At 34.1% G+C, this 21626-nt stretch overlaps 1 protein-coding gene across 1 annotated transcript in view; it reads right to left on the bottom strand.

Moving 5' to 3' along the window:
* Window positions 1-21359, bottom strand: part of LOC116556004 (tubulin beta chain-like) — a 37375-nt gene extending 16016 nt beyond the window's left edge. Inside the window, exon 1 of the mRNA XM_032284948.1 lies at window positions 21324-21359. Within this exon, the coding sequence (XP_032140839.1) occupies window positions 21324-21359 (36 nt within the window). The remainder of the gene's footprint in view (window positions 1-21323) is intronic.
* Between the last annotated feature and the right edge of the window lie 267 nt (window positions 21360-21626).

Below are 21626 nucleotides of genomic sequence, written 5' to 3'. Positions count from 1 at the left end.
AATAGGAAAGCATACATGTGTATACACTTACCAGACTTTTATACATTATTTATTCAGGAGAAGGAAAATTCCAACCATTTCTTTTTGTAGAACCATTTCTTTGCTTTTTACTAGTCAATCAGCAAATTTTGAAAGACACGTTTTACCAATAAAATTTTTATTAATAATCAAAATGTTAAAATACTTGTTAAAGTAGATAAATACATACTAGGTATTTCCAATTATGTTTATTAAATGTCCCTTAAGTATGAATTATGGCCGTAGAATACACACACACACACACACACACACACACAGAGTATATGTTGAAGTATTTTAAATTATTGATATTGTAATGCTCTTTTTTCCACTTTTTTTAACTTGTCTTTTTTATATATGACCTTTCCATAGAGCTTTCTGTTCAGCCCTGTGTATTTCTTTAGCCACATTCCTCTTGTTTTATTAGATGAAGTTAGTCATGATTTTCAGTCAGGACCTCATTGTGGAGACTTTCCTAACTGATTTTCTGTCTTTCTCCTTCTGAATGCTGACTTTTGCCCACATTAGTCACTTTGCTGTCATTAACTACAAGAAAGCAAGGTGTCTCTGACTGAAATTTCCTGTAATTACTTCTTTTTCAACTGGAACTTGCTGTCACATTCATGTTATGCCCAGAGAAGCAGCTGTGTCTGTTACATTTTAACATTTTTTTTCAGATATAATTTTCAGCCTGTCAACTTTTTCAGATGTTTAATATTTACCCAAATGAAATATTCTTCTAGAAATTCTCCCATCAGAATTTTTGAGACACATATATATGACAAGCACAAACAAGATACATTCTCTGCCACCAAAAGTGGGATGCAACAGATAAACAGTAATTATACTGTGTAAAAACCTTTAGGATAAAGGTGTGCACAGGTGTTTATTACAACCTATCGAAGGAGTTTCTAAACAAGCCTTTTTGCGAGTGTTTGGCTAGAGAAGGTTTCTTAGAGGAGTACCATCAGAAATGAATCCTAAAAAACAAAAGATGATGTATAGGGATGCAAAAATGAAAGAAGACAGGGGGAGCTGAAGCTCAGTGTTGAGAAAGAGAAGTTCATGTTCTTGGGATGGAGGTAGCTCAGGAGATGAAGGTGGAGGTAATTGAGGAGCAGCAAAAGATGAGACTGCAACAGTAAGCAGAGAATATATCACAGTGGGTTTTCTGTGTCATGCTACAGAGTTTGAATATTTGGCATAATCAGGTTTGTGTATTAAAAAGATCATTTCAGGAATAATAAAGAGACAAGATTGAAAAGACCATAATTAGAATCTGGCAGAACACAGCTGCTACTGCTAAGATTTAGCTGAAGAATTATGAGGTAATGAATTAAGACAGTGGAAATATGAATAGAGAAGACATAAATCTCCAGCACCATTCACAGTACCTATCAAAATCAACATTTCATAAATGCATTTGAATAAATGAATCAACAGATAAAATTAAGAAATTTAGGCTGGGATTTGAAGGAGTGTCCAGCTTATGCAGCAGAATTGATAACTATAATGATGAGAGTTAGCATGAGAAAAACTTTGACTCAAGGACAGGCAGAAATTGGAAATCCAGATGGCAAGACACTTAAAAGAGGCAGATTTCAAGTGAAGGAATATCTTACCATTATCATACTGTTAGTATTCCAGAAATAATTTTTAAGACACAAATCTTATATTTTTAACATATTATTGGACCATTCATAATATATTGCTAAAACAATGTAAATTTTATGTTCTCTGTGTTATCTCCACCGAAATTGGGTATATCTTTCGGTCTATGAATTTTAACGTAAACATTGTATTACTGCTTAACATATAGTACCCCTCTGCCCTCTGTCTAAACTTTGTCTCTCTAGCTCTTTTCCTTTCTTACTTAAACCTATGTACATTTACCATACGATCTATGGTCTATCCTGATCGTAACTTGTGGTATTTTTACCTGTGCCTATATCTTCTAACCTGTTGGGATTATTGGGAAAGAAGAACCAGATTATTTGTTCAGCTCTGTCCCCATTTTTTTTGAGTTGCCAAGCCAGTTATGGCATTTTGCAATGTTTGAAGGTATAGGTCAACACAGCCTGGAAACACCTGTGCTCAGTAAGTACTACTCCATGTCTATGTTCCCATGCATATCTCGCAGAAAGGCAAATTCACACAGGAAAATTTTCAAGGAACCCTAGTCTCACCCCTGGTTGGCAGGAGGATCCATTTATAGATTGGCAAGCAACTCATCATGTTAAGTCTCTCCACACTCAGCGGATATATTCAAAAGGAACATTATGAAGATAAGTTCTTAGATTTCCCATAGTGCTCATGTACTTCCTATTTTTACAAAATGTGCTTCAGACTCTCTGGCTTTACATCTGCTCTTCTACTTTTTTTTTTTTTTAACCTTACTGATTTGGCTCAATCCAAGATTTCGTTTTCTGATTTAAAGCTGGTCTTAGTTATGACCCTCCTTAGTTATGACCCGAAGAGTTCCATTTCGAATATCTCTGGCTTGATAATACATATACATAGATTAAATATACATTAGCATAGATTAAAAAAACATAATAGATAGATTAATTTTACCTCTCTTAGGCTAGCTTACATTTCTGCAGCTGCCCGCTGGAGGACAATGTAGGACAGAAGCATCATGGAGTGATGAAGGCAGAGGTCCTTTACTAACAGGGACTGTTACAAATTCCATCCAGATACCAATGATTGTCTGAAGAGGAATAAGCTGATGAAATAAAAAGAACTATTCTTATAGGAATCAGTCCACTCAAATTTCATTTTAATTACCCAAATTTGAATAATATATTTGATGTTAATATTAACCAATCATAGATTAATTTGAAAGTATTTTCAATCATACAATTATTGTCCCATTAACATAACCTGATCTGTATAGCTTACATTTTTTAACATCCCCATTTATAGATAGGAAAATGATTCCTATGGTGATATTAACTTGATTACATTTGTTCAACATTTATGTGGTTTAGACTTCCCAAATTGAGAATTTATTAATATGAATCCAAATTTCCAAATCACATACAGTATTGTATCAAGATACTTCAGACTATGAAACCCTAAAATCATAAGTGGATTATAAATTTACTCTTAGCATTGTAAAGCAACACCTTAGGTTTCTAAGATTTTCAGAGGCACAAAAACAAGGCATTTTAATAGAATACAAATTCTAAAGTTATTTTCTTTCTAAAGATATCAAATTTATGTTTTAATTAAAATGAGTCAGTCTAATATTTTATTGTCAGTCTAAAAATGTATTATGAATTTTTCAAAACCAAAAATTGATTATATGGTCAGCAAAATCAGTAAGTCTGGCATTTCATATTCATAAAGTTTGATTTATAGTGATTATTACTGATATTGTTCAATTTCCTGTGTGCTGTCTTATCAACAAATAGTATGACTCCTGAAGGTCAAAATGGAAATAAAAAATATTTTGTGCATCTGCTAGTTTAGTGTATTTCAAATGGGAAACTGGTTGGCAATTGCCTCATTGAAAATTTAATTTTCCTTTCATATCTTTCATCCTCTGTGGTTATATAAATGACTGTATTTGCAATCATGCTTTTCCACAGATAAAAACCCTGTGGGTTCAGTCATTGCTTGAACTTTAAAAATAAATACTGATAAAAGAATTCTTTATATCATACATTCCTCATTTACTTATTCTAGTTAAAGCCAAATTCTTTATGGTATTTTAAACTTTATATTCTCTGTTAAATTCTTTTATATTGCTGCTATTCAACTTTATTGCTACACTAATTTTCTTTTTTTTTTTTTTAACCATGGTAGAAGAACTATGTAGAAAATAAACAGAAATGAGCTCGGTTTTTTTGGTAAAGCAAAGTTTGTAATTTTAAACTATCTATTAAATGAACATTCTTGATTAAAATACATTTTGTATTCTACTTAACAGTTAAACCAGACACACTCTTGCTTTTCAGGAATTATTATCACACAAAAGAGATAAAGTACTGAAAAGCAGCATGCAGATTTCTTAAAGAACTAAAAGTAGTTCTACTATTTGATCCAGTAATCCCACTACTAGGTATCTACACAAAGGAAAATAACTCATTATATCAAAAAGACACCTACATATGCATATTTATTACAGCACAATTCACAATTGCTAAGATATGGAATCAACCTACATGCCCATCAACTGATGAGTGAATAAAGAAAATGTGGTACGTGTGTGTATGTATGTATGTGTGTGTGTATTATATATGTGTTTATATACATGTGTGTACATATATATTAAACAGTACTTAACCATATAAAAGAATGAAATAATGTTTTTTTGCTACAAGTTAAGTGGAACAGAGGCCATTATTCTAAGTGAAGTAATTCAGGAATGAAAAAACAAATACCACATATTCTCACTCATAAGTGGAAGCTAAGCTGTGGGTATGCAGAGGCATACAGAGTAGCAAAATGGACTTGGAAACTCAGAAAGGGGGAGAATGGTAAGGCGGTGAAGGATGAAATGTTACCTATTGGGTACAATGTACACTATGTGATTGTCAGGTACATTAAAAACCCAGACTTCACCACTGTACAATTCATCCATGTAATAGGAAACCACTAATTATTGCTTTTTTTTTTTTTTTTTTTTTTTTTGAGACAGGGCCTCACTGTTGCCAAGGGTAGCATGCAGTGGTACCACGATGGATCACTGCAGCCTCAACCTCCTAGGTTCAAGAAATCCTTCCACCTTAGCCTCCCAAGTAGCTGGAGCTACAGGCAGATGCCACCATGCTCACCTAATTTTTAATTTTTTTTGTGCAGATGGGATCTTGCTATGTTGCCAGGGCTGGTCTTGAACTCCTAGGCTCAGTTGATCCTTCTGCCTATGCCTCCTAAAGTATAGGGATACAGTGCCCGGCCTCTAAAAACACTTGGGCCCCTAACGCTATTGAAATAAAAAAAAAAATTAAAGGAAAAAAATATATTGAAATACAAACCTGATAAACACTTGTTTTGTGTTCAAATAACATAAAAAATGATTTTCATATTTCACCATTTTTTTCTTAACAATAATATTTACATAAGTTTAAAAACATCCTCTCTGTTGTTAAAAGTGAAATTTCTATCTGATATCCTGTTTTTTTTCACTATGATTACTCAGAATTCACTTAGATGATTTTTATTTTCATTTAAATCATACTATGCCATGTGATTCACTCAAACAGAAAAGGATTCATCCAGGAATCCTTCCATAGTTGGTGCTGTTATCTGGTTTGTACACTCCTAGACATAAAATTTCATGGTCATTTTAATACTAGTTGATAACACCCATTTGTGGCCAAGTCACTTAGGCAAAACCAGAGGATCTAACTCAATATATATATACTTTTAAATGACTGAACACATACTATAGAAACGTCCACTTTCTGTTTATTAAAAAGAAAAATATATATACAAACACAATGAAATAAATCTACATTTATTATGTAGATCTTTGTATGGTAAGTTTTTAGCCTTATTTTAATTTCTTTTTCCTAAAGATCTTTGTAAGAGAAGTGTCTCTGTCCTCATTCTGTATGGGTAAAGTGGAGACTCTCCTTTTATCATCTCATTCTGAAGCACTTCTCTTTCCAATATTCATTTATCCAAATATGGTTCATTTTGAAATGCAAAATTTATTTATTTAAGGTTCACATGGTAATTACATAAAGTTCTGAATCTCTGCAATTCCCCAAACTTTCATCTTCAAAGCACAGGGAATCATTTCTCAAACTTTGTTCAATAAAACATCAGAATCCCTCTGTTAAATTTGGGAACAATGAGATAGTTTGTCTTACTTTAAGATATCTATAATACATTAAACCATCTTAAGCACTATTAAAATATCCTACTGTAAATAAACCAGCTTAATTATATGTAAAACAGTGTTTACACATTTTAAAGATTATAATTTCTTAATTTTTTAAAAAAATTATTAGCCGTTCTTATAAGTAAGTGCTGTATAAAGTATGATTGGAAAATGTTGTGATTTTTTAAGTTCTACTAAGGCTGTTATTAATACTCCAGAGATACTTGGAACACCACAACCAAATGAGTTAAAGTTCTCTCCATGCCCACTTTGCAAAATATGCCTGTTGCAGCTGCTTGGAAATGAATGTCATATCTTTCTTTTCAGCAATGGTGGGTAGTTACGTAAACCACCTTGACTTTAGGACAGAATTAATTTTAGAGTAAGTAATACTTCAGTGATTCTTCTTTGCTTAATCAGAATAATTATTTTGGTTATGTTAGTCCATACTAATTTGTGATACTTTATGGATACTACAGGCAGCATATTGCTGTTTAATTAAGACATACTAAGCTTTTCTATTTGAAATTACTGAATTGGCTGTGTGGTTGATTAAAATTGTATGCCAATATTTACATCTATACATCTATCCATTTATGTCTATATACATGCAAATGTGTAATAATAGTCATTATGAAATATCTATTAAGTGCCAGGCAAGACAGACAAACCAGGTCATTGTGTTCAAGGGTTTTAGAATCTAGTATGTATTCAATATGTTCCTACTTGTCTCCAGATTGTGTTTTCACACAAACTTCCATACTTTTTTTTAAACTAGGATAAAAGTGGATGCTCATCTAGCTATTAAAGGAAAGTCCTAGGACTAACATTTTAGCATAGAGATTAGCATAGAGATTAGAAACGCACTCATGAAAGCAATTGGTCAAAAAAAATGCAAACTTCTTTTTGGCTGCCATCAGCTAAGGTGAGACAGGTGATGTTCATGTGGCTGTGCCATGCTCCCTTTATACCTAACTAAGGTGTTGAAAGATCTCTACAAGGAAAACTACAGAACAACAAAACACTGCTGAAAAGAAATCATAGATAACACAAAAAAATGGAAACATACCCCATGTTCATGGATGGGTAGAATCAATAGTGTGAAAATGACCATAATGCCAAAAGCAATCTACAAATTTAGTGCAATTCCCATCAAAATACCACCATCATACTTCACAGAACTAGAAAAAAACTATCCTAAAATTCATATGGCACCCAAAAAAGGGCCCATGTAGCAAAAGCAACGCTAAGCAATAAGAACAAATCTAGAAGCATCACATTACCCAACTTAAAACTATACTATAAGGCCATAGTCACCAAAACAATATGGTACGTGTATAAAAATAGGCACACAGACCAAGGGAACAGAGTAGAGAACCCAGAAAAAAGCCAAATACTTATGCCCAACTGATCTTCTACAAAGCAACCAAAACATAAAGTGCGGAAAGGACGTCCTATTCAACAAATGGTGCTGGGATAATCGGCAAGCCACATGTAGAAGAATGAAACTGGATCCTCATTTCTCAGCCTATACAAAATCAATTCAAGATGAATCAAATACATGAATCTAAGACCTGAAACCATAAAAATTCAAAAGATAATATAGGAAAATCCCTTCTAGGCATTGGCTTAGGCAAAGACTTCATGACCAAGAACCCCAGAGCAAATGCACCAACAAGGTAAATAGATGGGACCTAATTAAGCTAAAAAGCATCTGTACAGCCAAAGAAATTATCAGCAGAGTAAACAGACAACCCACAAAGTTAGAGAAAATCTTTAAAATCTACACATCAAGAAAGGACTAATATCCAGAATCTACAAAGAACTCAAACAAATTTAAAAAAAACCCCTAAAAATCCCATCAAGAAGTGGGCTAATGACATGAATAGACAATTCTCAAAAGAAGATATACAAATGGTTAGCAAGCATATGGAAAAATGCTCAACATCACTAATTATCAGGGAAATGCAAATCAAAACCACAATGGGATACCATCTCACTTCTGCATGAATGGCCATAATAGAAAGATTAAAAAAGATAATAGATGTTGGCATGGATGTGGTGAAAAGAGAATACTTTGACACTTGATGGGAATGTAAACTATTATAACCACTGTGGGAAACTGTGGAGATTCCTTAATGAACTAAAAGTAGATCTACCATTTGATCAGCAATCTTACTCCTAGGTATCTACCCAGAGTAAAGAAGTCATTATACGAAAAAGACACTTGCACACGTGTGTTTTTAGCGGCACAATTTGCAGTCGCAAAAATATGGAACCAGCCCAAATGCCCATCAATCAACGAGTGGATAAAGAAAATTTGGTATGTATATGCCATGAAATATTATTCAGCCATAAAAAGGAATGAAATAATGACATTTGCAGCAACTTGCATGGTTTTGGAGACCATTATTCTAAGTAACTCAGGAATGGAAAACCAAACATTGTATGTTCTTACTCATAATTGGAAGCTAAGCTATGAGGACACAAAGGCATAAGAATGATACAATGGACTTTGGGGGCTTAGAGGAAATGGCAGGGTAAAAGATTACACTGTGGGTATAACATACTTTTCTTGGATGATGGAGGCACCAAAATCTCAGAAATAACCACTAAAGAACTTATTCATGCAATCAACACCACCTTTTCCCCCAAAACCTATTGAAGTAAATTAAAAATAAAAAGAACTTAGGATCGTTGTGCTGTATGCAGAGCAGTAGAGGAGTTCAGTGGTGGTGCCCAATGCAGGATCCTAGACTAACTCTTCTTTTGATAAGAACTGAGGATGTACTTTCTCCTGTCTAGTTACCACCCTCCTATCCCCACCTTTGTTCCCACCCATTTCCTAAGCCAGTTTACTGACTATTCAATTCTGTCACATATCTTGTAACCTTAACATGATTCTTAAAGTTGTTTGTGTATCTTCCAATAAAGAAGTCTGATTGATATACCTATTATGAAAAGCCTAGAACGGAGGGAAAAAAGAGGAAACTTAATGCGCCCAGAAAAGAACTTCTCACTAGCTATGAGAAAGAAAACCTCAAGAGCATATCCCCAGCTATCAAGCGGGGAAGGATTTGCATTACAGTATTTGAAATAAGTAAAATATTTAGTTTCTGTAATTTATCCTCTAAGAGCAATGGAAAACCATATATACATACAAAATTCCTGATTCTCTTGGTATTCTCTGACAAGAATAGTGGTGAAATTTCATATTTATAATACCTAGGTAAGCTTAATTTTATTTTCATAGCTATATATAATCAAATTCAATTAAATAAAACCGTAATAGAAGTATTCTATTACTATACCTTATACTTTTTTTTTTTTTTTGAGACAGAGTCTGTCTCTTTCAGCCAGGTTGGAGTGCAGTGGTGCGATCACACTCACTGCAACCTCTGCCTCCCAGGTTCAAGCAATTCTCTTGCCTCAGCCTCTTGAGTAGCTGGGATTACAGGTGTGCACCACCACACCAGGCTAATTTTTGTATTTTTAGTAGAGATGGGGTTTCACCGAGCTGGCCAGGATGATCTTGAACTTCTGACCTTGTGATCCACCTGCCTCGGCCTCCCAAAGTGCTGGGATTACAGGCATGACCTACTGCGCCTGGCCACCTTATACTTCTTAAAAGTGGAAATTTTAATTTTATATTTTAGTTTTTCTATGCCTAACAATATTTTCTACAATCTCTGTGTGCAGAGACAGCTCTGTTAGATTACGCCAGCTTCTCTTTTCTTGAATGTTTTGGTTGAGTAAATAGGCCAAAAGTGTATTGTAGAATGTGAATTGTAATTTTGGAACACATTCTGCCTCTTCTCTCTTCCCTTACAAATTTCAGTATCCCTCCCCAATATGTTTGTGTTATTACTTAAAGTGTCTTCATTATCATAGTGATGTTAGCTGTAAAACTTCAAGTCCCTTCTAAATCTTCCAACTTCTTGGCCCCTATTTTTAGTTAGTTGCAAAATGACATAGATGCAAGCCTTCACTGTAGCTTAACTGGTCCTCTCTTGTTCTAACTTGCAGTTATAACTTTCTTATTAGGCACCTACAATAAGTACATGGATTTTCCTCTTCATTTTATCCAACAGCTTACATTTGTGGTTTGTCACTTCAATTCCTTGAAAACTCCATATTTTGGCATCTATGGTCTTCAATTCCTTGAAAAGCTCCGTATTTTGGCATCTATGGTCTTTTACAATATGACTTACACCATATTTCCAGGTTGATAATCCTTAGTAATTTCTCTATGATTTTCATGTACGATACTGAAAGTAGCCTGTGAATTTAAGTGCATTTTAAAATTACCATGTCTGTGATTTTTTTTTCTCATGCTGCTCTTCCTGCCAGAATTCAGAATGACCAATATTTATAAATTGCATGCTATGTTCCAGGCTGTCCTTGAGCTCTTGACATGTTTTATCTCAATCTTCATAAAAATCCTATGAAATAGAAATAGAAATTATACTTATTTTACAACTAAAGGAACTGAAACACAAATACCAGAATTAACATGCCCACAGCTTGCATAGCTAATAAGTGAAAAAGAGCTAGAATCTGACCATAGAGAGTCTAAACCAGCAACATCACCAAACTGATGAACGTATGTTAAGTAGATAAAGGTATTTAAGTGATTGTGTTCTTTGATTTGTCATGTTTACTATTAAAATGAATAAAAAGATGTCATATTATATTATTGACAATAATAATAAAGAAAAAATGGCCTTTTATTTACACAAATTTTATTCATTCTCTAAAGTCTATGTCAAATGATCCTCCTTCAGAATTTCCTGTCGTTTTCCTCTCTAGATGAAATCTATTCTCTTTTTGAGCTCTTGTAATTCCTTTCTCATGTTTCCCTGATCCACTGTGGTTTATTCTTGCATGGATTAGAACTCTTCTAGAAGCTCATATCCTTGTGTTATGTCTCTACTAGGCTGTAAGCTTTTCAAGCATGACTTCTCATGCTGTGGTTCCCTTGAAAAGAGTAGGTGCTCAAAAAATAATCATTGTTAGCTTCCAGCTTTTATGGACACAGAATTACAAACAAACATGGCTAAACTTAAATTGTCTTTGATATCTTTGATGTCTAAAATTGAAACATTGTTATTTTTAAAGAAATTCTCACACTACAAATGTATATTTTAATATTTATTCACATGTCAAAAATAATATTCTGCATGTTCCTATGTTTATGGTTAAATATGGAGTTGCTATTTCAGTTTTCAAAAAGATTATTGCTTTTATGTATACAGCTATAATTTTCATCTCATGTTGCAGTTATAATCTGTAGGAATATGTTAAGGACAGTTTTCATAAGATCAAATAATCAGGAAGAGTGTAAAATTATCCATGTGCAAGGGTCTGAGAAAATCCATGAAAATTTGGAGGACCTGGCTTGATGGTTTCGGATACTGCCTGTTTTTCAAGGCACTTTCTGACAGTGCCTTGAAATTTCAGTAAAAAATAGCAACATTTCAATAAAAAATAGCAACACAGTCAAATAAGCATGAATCAATGCGAGACTAGAGAGAGGAAAGCAGCCATAGCTCTATTTAGACAATAAATATGCCAAAATGAGGATCAGGTAGCTGAGTGAATCCCTTTTATTTATTTTTTTCTGTGTATGATCTGTTGGTACAGAGCATGGGTACTATGGAATATAGCTTTGAAGCTAATTTCCACTTTCTAATAAGGTGTGTTTTCTCAAATTGACCTGACAAATGTGGACAAATTAAAAAGTGTATTTGCTTTACAGTGTTATAGTAGAAAAAGTGTTATCTAAAAGATAAGGGGTGAATACATATTATTTCTACTATTTAGTTTCATTGTGGTCCAAGCATCTGCTAGGGAGTAAGAATATTCTGGGCCGTTTCATCCTTTTATGTTATGCTATATTGAAAAAAAGAGAAAAATAAATGCTAACATGTGTTACCACAATAGAGTTATACTTTAAGTTCTATGACATTTTCTTTTGTGAAGTCCTTATGCTATCCTTTTTCTTTCCCGAGCTATCTTCTTAGTACTCTCAGGATTAGAAACTTTCCAATAGCAGGAATATTTTGTGCTTTAAAATAAGGCATTTAACAAGATATTTTATTTCCTTTTTACATGTCATATGTCTTTGCAAAGTTATTTAAACATCAAGGTTTTATGGAAAGAAAAGGAGATAATTAAATGAAGTGAAAGGAGGAAAAGAAGATCAAAAAGAAGTCCCTGATAGAAGAAAAATCACCTTGACATTTCCAAAGTGTTGAGAACGGGGCTCAACAAATAGCACACTTTCTGGAAATGTGTATATCCAATCACAATTTAGAGAAAACAAGTGAACCCCCTCATAGTTGGGCAATTTATGGTGACCTTGAAGAGCTATGCTCCCTTGGAAAGTTCCTTCTGTTGTCAGACCTTGAGAGCAGAAGAGCAGTGGTAAATCACAGCAGCACTATTGTGGAGTACTTTGCTGTTTGGCACGAGGTAAAAGTTTGGTGGAAGACAATTTTTGTAGGGAACTAGCCCCCACATACCACCCATGGGTACCCCGAGTTCGGTGGTGACAAAGGAATGAGAAAAAGACAGATCAAGAATGTAAAATGTGGTACCCAGGGCCATCACTTGTAGTGGAGGCAGTGAAGGCCCTGAGCTCAGATCATTCACAGTATTTATTGGTTACAATGACTTTGATCTATAGGGTAGGTGGTGGAGTAATGGTGGGGTGATGTGATGGTGGGGTGAATCAGTGAGCCAAAACTGGTACGTCATTCTAAATATTGATAACAGTGGCAGTTTGGGAGTATCACAAAACAAGAACATGGATTATCTTTAGTTTATTATCTATGTGCAGCTAGTGGGCCTTACAAGGAGCCTGCAAGTCTGGTTATGTCTTAGTGCTATGAAGGGGTTTTGTGTCCTTGATCACAATGTTTATGGTAACAGAGCCTAGGCCACCCTGCACCGGAACTTGCTTCCCTCAACAAATTTTTCCATGGACTGCTGCAGGGAGGGATGTTTTGAGGATGATTCAAGCACATTGCATTTATTGGGCACTTTATTTTTATTAATATTACACTGTAAAATATAGTAAAATGAAATAATTATACAACTCATCATAATGTATAATCAGTGGGAGCCCTGAGTTTGTTTTCCTGCAACTAGATGGTCCCATCTGGGGGTGATGGGAGCCAGTGACAAATCAGCAGGCATTAGATTCTCATAAGGAATATACTACTCAGATCCCTCACATGTACAGTTTATGTAGGGTTCATGCTCCCATGAGAATCTAATGTCACCACTGATCTGACAAGAGGCAGAGTTCAGGTGGTAAGGTGAGTGATGGGGACTGACTGTAAATAAAGATGAGGCTTTTCTCACTAGCCTATGGCTCACCTCCTGATGTATGTCCCAGTTCCTAAGAGGTTACAGACCAGTACTTGTCCATGGCTGCGGGATTGGGGACCCCTGCTGCAGACCGATGTGAGCATCTTATACTAGGCAGACCAGAGGTGGGCTGGGAGGTCTAGGTATCAGTGGTTAAATCTGATGGCAGAATTTGGACTGAAATATTATTGCAGTTTCTCATGTTCACCTGATATCTCCAAAGTGTTGGTCTTGGGAAACAAGAATTAAACTTATTCTTGTGTTTTAACTGTTTTTTCTTATATATTTCCCTAAAATGTGCCATCACTTTGGTGCATTAAGAAATTCAAAGCTTGAGTTAGAATATTAGAAAGTGAGGTTGCCAGTTCAATATTAAAAAATAGAAACTATTTAAGAGGCAACTCCTACAAATAGGTGACCAACTGTCCTGCTTTCCTGGGAATTGCCCTAGTTTTTGCACTGCAAATCCCACATCCCAAGGAACAGCGCAGTCTCTGGCAAATGAAGACAGTTGGTCGCAGCAAACAGATGCTTGCAGATTAAAATTCCTGCAGCTTCAGAGGTAGTTTTTTCCTTCAAGAAGTGTTTTATCTTAAGCCTCCTCTAACATAGGTAGTGCTTTCTCAATTTCAACACTACTGCAGGTCCATCTGTTTAGACAGGTTTTCCTCCATTGATAGGGGAGATAAACTACTGTTTTCCTCTTTTGCATTTATGAGGCTCTTTTCTCTGTATGCATAAAATGCTTTCTAAATATCTCATTAATCCTCACAACATTCACGTTGGTAGGGGAGCAAGCATTATAACTTCAGGTAGTGAAGATTCTTGTCACTCTAATAATAACGCTTTATTACTTAGCTTAATGGAATTTTACTGCAGATGCCTGAAAGTTTGAAATAGAGTAGTTTTTGCAAATGGAAATAGTAAATAAACAAAAACATCATCTTGGACATAAATGCCTTAGGATAAATGGTAAAGTTTGACAATGAACTTTGAGATATGAGAACACATACTGCCTTCTTTTCCATTTATGATTTACATGCAGCTTTTTGGTTTGTTAGTTTAGCTTGATAGCTTAACACTGCTTGTTTTCTATGGAAATGTTTAAGACTTCTCAAGTCTTTAGCATGCTTTAATGTGGAAACATGCAATTTTAGAGCTGGAAAGGGTGCTAGAGATCATCCAACAGCCTATAGTAATAATTCAAGTTGTCAATTCCTTTTTCAGGTGAAGAGGGGTAGTATGTTACACTGGCAAGATTTCTGGAGTGAGTTTCCACATTGTTTATGTCCCTGACAGGCTGTGGGACTGTCAGAAATTCCGTTATTCACTCTCAGACTTGGATTTTACATCTTGAAAATGAAGAGGCTGAACAAAGTAATTGCTGGGGTTCTCTCTAGTTCTGAAACGATGAAGACCAGATGCGTTGCTAGATTGTATCTCACCTGGGGTCACAGAGTCAATACCCACATCGGGGTCTCTGAATCCCTATTCCAATGCACGTGCCACAAACAATCTATTCTTGTGATTTTTAAAATCTTTACCTAATAATCCTTCTATTTTACCTCCCCTGAAATAAAATCATATTGAATATTTTCCCTGTGTATTTTGCAGGTGTCTTCTGAGATTGAAAACACAATGAAACTTACTTAGTAGGCCACCTGTGTTCATAGACCACCTGCCTAAACAAATTTGCCAAGCACCAATTATATTTCCTAGAGGTGCACTGCATCTGGTGGCCACCTGCTTTATGGGTCTGTGAGTAGCTCATCAAATGCATTAGATAGGAATGTCAGAATTTTTAGGAGGAGAGTAATAAAAACCACAATCCCCAAGTTTGTAGAAAATTAAACCTCTAAAATGAAAAATATTTGTTGATGGACCAAAAATTCACTTAGCATTAACTTGAAGCTTCAGAAATTCATAGATCAAATTGTTAGTACTCCTAGCAAATAGCAATTCTGGCCTACTTATCACACTGCGTTTTCCCCTTTTATTTGTAGTGGAATAATACTTTCCTTCCAAGTAGCAAAAATTGCTATATATTTTGATTGTTCTATTTGCATGTTATTTCACAGAGATTGAAAACACAATTATTTCCATTTTACAGCTGAAGGAGTGTTGGTTGTGTCAGGAAATAATGAAGATATATTAAACAGAAATAGTTTCTGGAGTCCTACCTTAATGTTTTATCCATTAACCTGATTCTCACTTAAGTATTTCATCTCCTCCACTGGCAGGCTTTACAGCAAGCATTCCATCTTGGGCAGTGGTACCATTTCATTCTGCTATATAATTAAGATAGAATGGTCACACAAGTGATTTGCAGTGGTTCTAGAAATAGCAATTAAGGTTTCTACCTTCACACTGTCAGGCATTTGTTTTTTTTTTCCCCCTCAAACATTAAATGAAACAAACTGTTTAATTACCTGAGCAGCTATACCTGTCTCTTGGGAATTAAAGTGTGCATCCAAGTAGAGGTGAAAAGAGCCATTTTAAACATCACTGGACAAGCACATAGCTCACTGAGGAATGATTGCCCCACTGATCATATGGCTAACGATCCTATATAATAACTTCACAATTCTCATAAGAATTTATTCTTTTTTTATACTCTATATTAAAATTCTTCTTTGTGTCACACATTCCAAGACATGTTGGGGATTTATTGCTAGATATTATCAGTCTTACTGTATTGCCTCAAATGTATGACAGACTGTATTTAGTGAACAATCAACAAGGCAAAAACACTTTCATTCATGAATTCAGAGATTTCAAAGTGTGAAAAAGTGCATGGTAGAATGGATGCAATGTGATGGTTTTTAAAATTTTATTATGTATTGGCCCAGGCCTGTGCCAGGACTGTGGGGGCTTATAAATAGTAAATAAAGATATGACCTTTTAGTTTTTACAAGATCCAATATAAAGCACCATTTAAAAGGACTGTTATTTCAGAGAGAACAGTGGGAGATACAAGATTAGAGATAGTAATTTGTATTTTCGAATACTGAAAGACTAGAAATAGTTATTTTCTACAAACAGTTCAAACAGCTTCCAAGGGATTTACTTTCTTTTGAATAACTCATTTTAAACCTGAAAATACTCTATAATATTCCAAGGGAGACAATATTACTATTATAAACAGGCCTAAACAGTACCTGAAACTAATGCAACAAATCTTTCATTCCTTTTTTTTTTCCTGGTTCACCGAAGTTGTGGGTAGAGAATATACAAAGCATTGCTGTATTATTTCGTACTGACAGTCGTATGTGAATAAGAGTACACATGTATTATTTTCTTGAAACATCAACCAAATACTTTCTGACATTATACTCTAATTTTGCAAGATATAGAGTCAAGTGTCATAAATGACAGAGGAGGTGAGCTGCAAGACTCAGTTTAATGTCTCATTTTTCTCATTTTTCAGAGATTTAGATAGAAACATTCTAAAACAAGTCACTTCTATGCATATGGATCTTCACAAATGCAAATTCTATTGACTTTAACATTCAATTTGCTAGCAAGCTCAAAAGGTTTGAAATTGTACTTAAAAATGTTTTCTTTTTAGTAGTCAACAACAAATATTTTCTGAGGAGTCGATGACATTAAGTCACAGTAAAACCAAAATTCAATGCATAAACATTAAAATGTAGATTTCTGTTTGCAGTTGGCAATGTCATCGTCTTTCTAATGTGGCAAATAAGAAAATTTTGATATCATTTTCACTGCCTGTCTCTAGCACAAAACTCAAATCCTGATATATTGTGTACACTATGTATTGGTTGAACTAAACTTATTGTCACTCAATAAATTACTAATTAGTTCATTCAATAAATATCATTTGATCAATTTCTTTTTGCCAGTTCCCCGAGGAAACATTACTGCTGCTTTCTGCTTTTTAGTTCCTGTTCTTTCACTTTCCTCTGTTTTTTTCTTACAATAAGATAGACCCAATTATCTTTAGCTTGGCTGCTAGTACTTCATTTTCACTTGATTTTCCATTTTCAGGATTGAGTCGTTTTCATCTGTCTAGCTATTATTGTCAAAGCTGCCTTCTTCATCTGTCACACTGACCCATCTTTCCCTACCTGAAGTCCTTTATCAATTTTCCATCCCATTGAACACCATGTCTGCAATATTCTCATTATTCCCTAAAGCCTATCACCAGGAAGATCAAAATACTTTTGCTTTTTCCAGTCACCACCTCTCCCAGTTTCTTTTGTTTGCCTCGAATTTGTCTCCTTGGGTGTGGCTGTCAAGATATTTTTTTAATTGCTGCATATTAATTGTACCTATTTATGGAGTACATAGTGATGGTTTAATGCCTATATTGTAAAGTGCTCAAATCTGTATAATTAGCATATTCATCACCTCAAACCTTTGTTATAGGAATATTCAAAATTCTCTCCTGTAGCTATTTGAAACTAGATAATAAATTATTGTTAACTATAGCCTGACTATAGTTAAGTGCTATAGAACACCAGAAATTATGCCTCCTATCTAGTTGTAATTTTGTATTCCTTAGCTAACATTATGTCCATCCTCTCCCTATCACTCCCACTCTTCCCAGCCTTTAGTAACTGCTTATCTACCCTCTACTCCTGTGAGATCAACTTTTTTAGCTTCCACACATGAATGAGAGCATGCAGTATTTATCTTTCTGTTCCTGGCTTATTTCACTTAACATAATGTCCTCCAGGTCAGGTTTATTCATGACGCTGCAAATGACAGGATTCCATTCTTTCTTATGGCTGAATAGTATTGTATAGTGTGTGTGTGTGTGTGTGTAGATATATATGTATATGTACACATATATGTGATATAAGTGTGTGTGTGTATATATATATATATATGTATGTATAACACTTTCTTTATACATTAATCCAGTGATGGACACTCAGATTGATTCCAAATCTTGGCTATTGTGGATAGTGCTGCAGTAAACATGGGAGTGCAGGTGTCTCTTGGATATTCTGATTTCCTTTCATTTGGATATACACCCACTAGTGAGATTTCTGTGTCACATGTTAGTTCTGTTTTTAGAGGTTTTGTTTCCAACTTTTATTTGAGGTTCATTGGGTACATGTACATTTGTTACATGGTTAAATTGTATGTCATAGAGGTTTGGCGTACAGATAATTTTGTCAAGTATAGTCAGAATACTGCTCAATAAGTAATATCCTCCTTTCACCCTCCAACCTCAAGTAGACCACAGTGTCTATTATTCTCTTCTTTGTGTCCATGTGTACACAATGTTTAGCTCCCACTTATAAGTGAGAATGTATGGTGTTTGGTTTTCTTTTTCTGGTTAATTTGCTTGGGATAATGACCCCCTGCTCCATCCATGTTGCTGCAAAGGACACGATCTCCTTCTTTAGGGTTATGTAGCATTCCATGATGTATATGTACTACATTTTCTGTATCCAGTCCACCATTGATGTGTATTTATGTTGATTCCATGTCTTTATTATTGTGAATAGTACTGTGATAAGCATATATGTGCATGTGTCTTTAGATTGGTAGAATTATTTTATACCTTTGGATATTTATACCCAGTAATAGGGTTGTTGGTTTGAATGGTAGTTCTATTTTAAGTTTTTTGAGAATCTTCAGACTGCTTTCACAGTTGCTGAATTAAATTACATTCCCACCAACAGCATATAAGCCTTCCCTTTCCCCCCAACCTTTCTAGTATTTTTTGATTTTTTAGTAATAACAGTTCTGACTATGTGAGATGGTATCTCATTGTGATTTTTATTTGCATTTTCCTAATGATTACTGATATTGAGCATTTTTATGTGCTTGTTGACTGTATGTATGCCTTCTTTTGAGAAGTGTCTGTTCTTGTTCTTTTCTCATTTTTTAAATGAGGTTGTTTGTTGATTTGTTTAAGTTCTTTATAGATTCTAGGTATTAGAACTTTGTTGTTTGAAAATATATTTTCTCCTATTCTGTACGTTGCCTGTTTACTTTGTTAATAGCTTTTTTTTTTTTTTTTTTGCTGTGCAGAAGCTCTTTAGTTTAATTTAGTTCCCATTTAACAATTTTTGTTTTTGTTGCAATTGATTTTGGAGACTTTGTCATGAAATCTTTGCCAGGGCTTATGTCCAGAATGAAATTTCCTATGTTATTTTCTAGGGTTTTTATAGTTATAGGTATTACATTTATGTCTTTAATCCATCTTGAATTGATTTTTGTATATGGTAATAAAAAGGGGCCCAGTGTCAATCTTCTGTATATGGCTAGCCAGTTACCCCAGGACCATTTATTGAATAGAAACTCCTTTTCCTATTGCTTTTTTTTTTTTGCAAGATTTATTGAAGATTGGATGGTTTTAGGTGTGTGGCTTTATTTCTGGAGTCTCTAACAAATTCCATTGGTCTATGTGTTTATTTTTGTACCAGTACCTACCGTTTAGGTTACTGTAGCCTTGTAGTATAGTTTGAACTCAGGTAGTGTAATGATTTCAACTTTGTTCTTTTTGCTTAGAATTGCCTTGGCTATTTGGGCTCTTTTTTGGTTCCATATGAATTCTAGGATACTTTTCTTTTCTAATTTTGTGAAAAATGTTATTGGTAGTTTGATAGGAATGGCATACACTCTGTAATTGCTTTGGGCAATATGGCTGTTTTAACAATATTGATTCTTCCTATTCATAAACATGAAATGTTCTTTTATTTCTTTGTGTCATTTCTGATTCCTTTCAGAATCAGAAAAAAAAATCAGTGTATTCTCATTTCAGATCTTTAACCTCTCTGGTTAGTCATATTCTTAAGTATTTTATTCATTTTGTGGTGATTGTGAATGCAATTGTTTTCTTGACTTGGCTGTCACCTTGGACGTTATTGGTGTATAGAAATGCTATTGATTTTTTTTTTACACTGATTTTATATGCTGAAACATTGATGAAGTTATCAGATCTAGGAGCCTTTCTGCAGAGACAATGGGGCTTTCTAGGTATAGAATTATATTATCTGCAAGAGAGAAAGTAGTTTGACTTCCTCTGTTTCTATGTGGATGCCTTTTCTTTGTTTCTCTTTCCTTATTGCTCTGGTTAGGACTTCTCTATTTTCAGTTTTTTTTTTTTTTTTTGAGTAAACTTCATACTGTTTTCCATAATGGCTGTGCTAGTTTACATTACCACCAATAGTGTATAAGAGTTTCTTTTTCTCTGTGCCCTCACCAGCGCTTGTTGTTTTTTTGTCTTTTAGGTAATAGTTATTGTAACAGGAATGAGATCATATGTCATTGTAGTTTTGATTTGAAATTCCTTGACAATTAGTGATGGTAAGCATTTTTCATATACTGTTGGTCATTTGTATGTGATCCTTCAAGAAATATCTATACAGATCATTTGACCATTTTAAAAAGGAATTATTATTTTTATTTATTTATTTATTTTTTTTTTTGCTGTTGAGTTGAGTTCCTTGTATATTCTGGATATTAATATCCTGTTGGATGAATAGTTTGCAAATATTTTCTTCAGTTTTCCCATTTTGCCTTTGTTGCCTGGGCTTTTGAGATTTTATTCATGAATTTTTTTTTCCAAACCAATGTTTTAAAGCATTTCCTCTGTTTTCTTCTAGTAATTTTATAGTTTCAGGTCTTACAGTTATTTTGAATTGATTTTTTTTATATGGCAAGAGATATGGGTCTACTTTCATTCTTCTGCATACAGTTATCAATTTAATCTTAATTTTAATGATGTTATGCCCCATAAACAGCCAACATTTTCATCCTTTAGCAAACCACAATTTATCTTGGTATACAATCCCATTCTAGCATGCAAAACATTATTTAAGTAATTAAAACAGCTTCTGAAATGTCATTCTGTACACCAAATCTTCCTAGACTATTCAAATTAGTACAAATTTACAGTCATACTAACCAATCAAGATAATGAGATATATTATATATATCTCATTATATATATGAGATATACATTATATATAATTATATATATTATATATTATATACAATATATATATATATCCTTTTATTATACCTTTATCTCTCCTGCAGTAATGAAGAGTAATGTTTGTTTTTGAGACACTTCTTAAACTTTTTCACCCCAAATTATGTACATATAATATCTTACCTTTCGTACAGCTCCTGATGTACAGATTTGTTCCATTGTTTATATATCTTATAAATGTTTTCCAATGTCTGTGCTACCTCTTTGAGGTCAGGAACTATTTAAATAATTTTCTCTGAAATTATAAAGATATACTCTGTATCCAATTAAGTGTTTACTTTTGGCTGCTTCTGTTAGTTATTTATTAGTAATTCTTAGAACAAAGAATATGATATCCAGATGCCCAAAATGTACTGAAAAGAAATATAAACTGGTTTGATGATAATTATTAAAAAAAGAAATGGTCTTTCTTTGGGGAGGGGAAGT

Source organism: Sapajus apella, unplaced genomic scaffold, assembly GCF_009761245.1.
Source record: "Sapajus apella isolate SASKATOON/1434 unplaced genomic scaffold, GSC_monkey_1.0 scaffold1, whole genome shotgun sequence".
Lineage (NCBI taxonomy): Eukaryota > Metazoa > Chordata > Mammalia > Primates > Cebidae > Sapajus > Sapajus apella.
This window is presented reverse-complemented; position numbering and strand designations above follow the sequence as displayed.